The 1501-nt window shown below is 50.4% G+C and overlaps 1 protein-coding gene across 1 annotated transcript; it reads left to right on the top strand.

The window, feature by feature from the left end:
* Nucleotides 1–6: 6 nt before the first annotated feature.
* Nucleotides 7–1487, top strand: LOC109509634 (meteorin-like; the record flags this gene model as incomplete). Its single annotated transcript, XM_019859462.1, has 2 exons — nt 7–142; nt 1002–1487. Coding segments are annotated over exons 1-2 (575 nt in total), but the record flags the coding sequence as incomplete, so codon positions are not given.
* Nucleotides 1488–1501: the final 14 nt, after the last annotated feature.

The following is a 1501-nucleotide window of genomic DNA, read 5'->3' as shown; positions in this document are numbered from 1 at the left end:
TTTTTTTTTGTTTTGTTTTGTTTTTTTCAAGTTTGCATCACTTATATTTGAAGATGCATCTTTTGGGGATTTACACCATTTGGATTTTATTCCGTGCAGCCCTGTGCAACTATTCTGAGGATCAGTGCAGTTGGAGAGGCAGGCAAGTATTTCATACGGCAGTTTAGTGTTGACATTTTTTGTCAAATATTTTGAATTGCATCAGAGCTACGGGTGGTCGGTTCAGAGGCATACAGGTTGCAGGACGGCGCTCGTCTGCCCACATGTTGAGACGTGTCGGCCATTAAGGGCAATCTAAATGTTTTCAAGTCCTCGGTGTGGTGGAGGGGCTTGACGACAGGGGGCCTGCGGGGGTCCAGACACACAGAAGACTGAGGGGATTAATTATGAACACACACAATGCATGCACCTCAGGACTAGGAATTACATTCCCACTGTTATAGTTTGGGAAAAGGGGACTGTTCATGTATGTTGAGAGCAAGGCTGTGCTTCACAAATTTGCCAACAGGTGGCGCTTTCCCTCAGTCGTTTTTCATTAAGATTCCTGTCAATGTGAACACATGTGGTGACTTAATATGGTGTTGCAATTTGACACCTCACAGTTATTCCACCAGCAAATTTTGGCTTATAAAAACATATTAACTCTCTCAAACATGTCAAAGGTGACATTTTGGATGATGACAACGTACGTTTTATTTGGCAGCATGGTGCATGAAAGGTTAGCATTTATGCCTGGCTGTTTTGTAGTTCCGGGTTTGAATCTAAGCTCTAAACTTCCTGTGTGGAGTTTAGACGTTCTCCCATGCTTGCAAAACATAGTTTAGCTTCGTTGAAGACTATAAATTGTTCGTAGGTGTAAATGTGTCCTCGTTGTGTCCTGAGATAAACTGGCGACCAATCCAGGGGGTACTCGGTCTCTCATCCAAAGACAGCTGGGAGAGATTCAAGCTCATGACGACAAGCAGTATCGATCAAATAATCCTCTCATTTCTACCTTGCAGTGGTTTGTCCCAGCAGCAAGGCAGCGTGGAGCAGATCTCCCTCCACTGCTCCGAGGGCACCCTGGACTGGCTGTACCCCAAAGGAGCCCTTCGTCTAACCCTCTCGCCCCGCCTGCCCTCTGTGGCTGTGGGCCCCGGGGGCGGCGGCGGCAGCTCGGGCCTCATCACGGCCTGCGTCAAGCCCTCGGAGCACTTCCACGGCGCCCAGCTCTACCTGGAGAGGGACGGCGTGCTGGAGCTGCTGGTAGGGGACCGGCCCGAGTCGTCCCCCCCGCCGAGGGTGCGCTGCTTCAGCCGGCAGCCGGGGGAGAAGGTGGCTCTCTTCATGCAGGCCACACCTCACCAAGACATCAGCCGGCGCATTGCGTCCTTCCGATATGAGCTGAGGGGGGACTGGACTGCGCGTCTGTCACTTGACTCCAACCAGATCAGTACTGTTGGTGAGTTGTTCAAGTGGAGGCCAAAGCTGCCTTTGGAATCATTCACGCATTCTCTTCTCC

Source organism: Hippocampus comes, unplaced genomic scaffold, assembly GCF_001891065.2.
Source record: "Hippocampus comes isolate QL1 unplaced genomic scaffold, H_comes_QL1_v1.1 C16976468, whole genome shotgun sequence".
Classification (NCBI taxonomy): Eukaryota; Metazoa; Chordata; class Actinopteri; order Syngnathiformes; family Syngnathidae; genus Hippocampus; species Hippocampus comes.
Note: the sequence above shows the minus strand (reverse complement) of the source record. Positions and strands in the feature narration are given on the sequence as shown.